The 2,533-nt window shown below is 39.3% G+C and overlaps 1 protein-coding gene across 1 annotated transcript; it reads left to right on the plus strand.

The window, feature by feature from the left end:
• The first annotated feature begins 1,059 nt into the window (after window positions 1-1,059).
• Window positions 1,060-1,964, plus strand: LOC129777987 (actin-related protein 2/3 complex subunit 3). Its single transcript, XM_055784604.1, has 2 exons — window positions 1,060-1,223; window positions 1,341-1,964. Exons 1-2 carry the CDS (start codon window positions 1,218-1,220, stop codon window positions 1,869-1,871), a joined length of 537 nt encoding a protein of 178 aa, XP_055640579.1. The 5' UTR covers window positions 1,060-1,217; the 3' UTR covers window positions 1,872-1,964.
• Window positions 1,965-2,533: the final 569 nt, after the last annotated feature.

Raw genomic sequence — 2,533 nt, forward strand, 5'->3', positions numbered from 1 at the left:
TGATTATCACCCACATTACCAACGGTTTCAGTATAACCCTTGGTTCAGACAACGAGAGAACCTAAATGACCTTCTGTGATTCAATCAGAACGCGTGGTTCAGTGATGGAGATGATATGCCTCCACTAAATCATAACTAGTGTGTTTAAAGCTACCTGATGTGTTGGTAGTAGCTGCATTGGTTCTAGTGGTTCAGTAAGAACTCGTGGCTCAGTGATTGAAATAATATGTCATATCCAGTGGGCTTAAAGATACCTGAGGTGTTAACAGTAGCTGACTTGCTTCTGGCAGTTCAAACAGAACGCGTGGCTCAGTGATTAAGACAATTTGCCTCCACTACGTCCTATCCATCGTGCTTAAAGTTACTTGAGCTGTTGTCAGTAACTAAAGAGGCATCTGACTTGCCTTCAATTTTTCGACTAGAACGATGAACGTTCTGTTTTCGCTGGCTTCTTCAGTTTTTCGTTTGATTATTATTCAGTCCATCATTCGCATCCCACGAGTCGCTTGGGAAATAACGGTCCACTGTCAACACTCTGCTTAATATTATTTACTAAAAAGTAACTGAGCATATTTTCTAATTATTTCTCTCAGTGAAGTGAAGAATGTTTCGCAATTCTCTGATCTGAAATAAAAACTGTGAACATATTTTTATGAATAAACAAACACTAGCGCAAACGAACTCAAGATTTACCCAAGACGTGTCTATGGTACTAGGTGAGGCCGTTTCGTCACTAAATTGGTTAGGGGAGTGGTATATGAAAACAGTACGGAAGAAAGCAGAAGGGGAATTATTTGCTTGAAGCATGAAAGAGACAGACTGATAAGGTGGGCCAACTTGCTAAAACCACTCTTCAGCCATCTTGGAAGTTAACTGTGTTTTGTTTGTAAACAAAACACAATACAATACGCTAGTGCCGAAGCTCGTTCCTGATCAGTCTGTCTCTTTCACGCTTCAAGCAAATAATTCCCCTTCTGCTTTCTTCCGTACTGTTTTCATATACCGCTCCTCTACCAACTTAGTGACGAAACGGCCTCACCTAGTACCATAGACCCGTCTTGGATTTACCTATGTCAACTATTTATTTTTCAACTTGAGCTGTCAAAAGGTTTATCCCAAATATCGAATATAACAAAATATATATTTGAGCCGTGTTTTTAGTAAGATAAATATTGTTGCAAATAATTTAATTTTGCGACACATCCGCATCGCATACAATGCCGGTAAATTCGAATCGTATACTATGTATTAGTCATAAACCATATGTTCTTTATCAATAATTAGTCATTATGCATTATTGGGAGTGTCCTTGTTTTATAATCTTTTTTTTTTTGCACAAGGCTTACCATTCCCAGATTAAAGACTACTCCCAGTCGGTGGGTAATATGGCCATCCTCCCATTACGGACCCAATCCAGAGGACCTGCTCCATCGAACACTGGAATCGAGCAGGATATCATTGATGAGTCATTGTACTACTTTAAGGCGAATGTGTTCTTCCGCACCTATGAGATCAAGTCGGAGGTGGACCGAGTGCTGATCTACATCACGTTGTACATAACCGAATGCCTGAAGCGATTGCAACGTTGTTCCAACAAGAACCAAGGATTGCAGGAAATGTACACATTAGCTATTTCTAAGTTCGACATTCCGGGCGAACCAGGGTTCCCGTTGAATGCCGTGTACGCAAAACCGGCTACAACAGCGGAGTCCGATTTGATGAAGCAGTATTTGCAGCAGCTTCGCCAGGAGATTGGCATCCGTGTGTGTGAAAAGGTTTTCTCCGGAGAGGACGGAAAACCAAGCAAGTGGTGGCTTTGCTTTGCAAAGAAGAAGTTTATGGATAAGTCATTGTCAGGACCCGGACAGTGATGTGATTCCATCATAGTATTTCGAAAAAGGTAATTTTACAAACTTTTTTTTTATTGAATTGATTAATAAAAATATTTCATAATTTCGATAAAATTATTCAGGTAAAATCTTCGAAATTTCCATTACAGATTTTTTTTTTAAATATATTTTCATTTATGCTCTTTTTGTGTTACCTTCGCGAGGCCGAAAGTTCAATGATTCAATAGATAAAATAAGAATCTATATATGTAGTACCTAAACGATTACTTTCGGCTTGGTTAACCATGAATTAATTGATTGTTCACAATTTTACAATTCATTTGCAATGGACAATTTCCCAATTTTCTGTACGTTGGCCTCCATGCATCGGGTGGCATGTAATGTAGATCAATCATTTGTTGCTGGTGTAAATCTTTCACGAAAGTGTCTTTCCACTTTCGTGAAAGATTTACAAGGATTTGACATACGATAGTGGGTTTTCCTCGAGCTTGCTGTAAGTCGTTGAATAGTTTCCGGAACCACATCAACTCCTAACATCCATCTTGGAGGCGAATGAACTGAAAAATTGAAAGCCTCTAATACAAACAAAGAAAGAAGAAACATCCATTCACCAACGCTACGATTTCGGCCCCATCGAGGAAAGTCGACACATGTTTGCTTCCTTGATCCTCAGTCCACGAGAT

The sequence above is a fragment of the Toxorhynchites rutilus genome, chromosome 3 (assembly GCF_029784135.1).
Source record: "Toxorhynchites rutilus septentrionalis strain SRP chromosome 3, ASM2978413v1, whole genome shotgun sequence".
Lineage (NCBI taxonomy): Eukaryota > Metazoa > Arthropoda > Insecta > Diptera > Culicidae > Toxorhynchites > Toxorhynchites rutilus.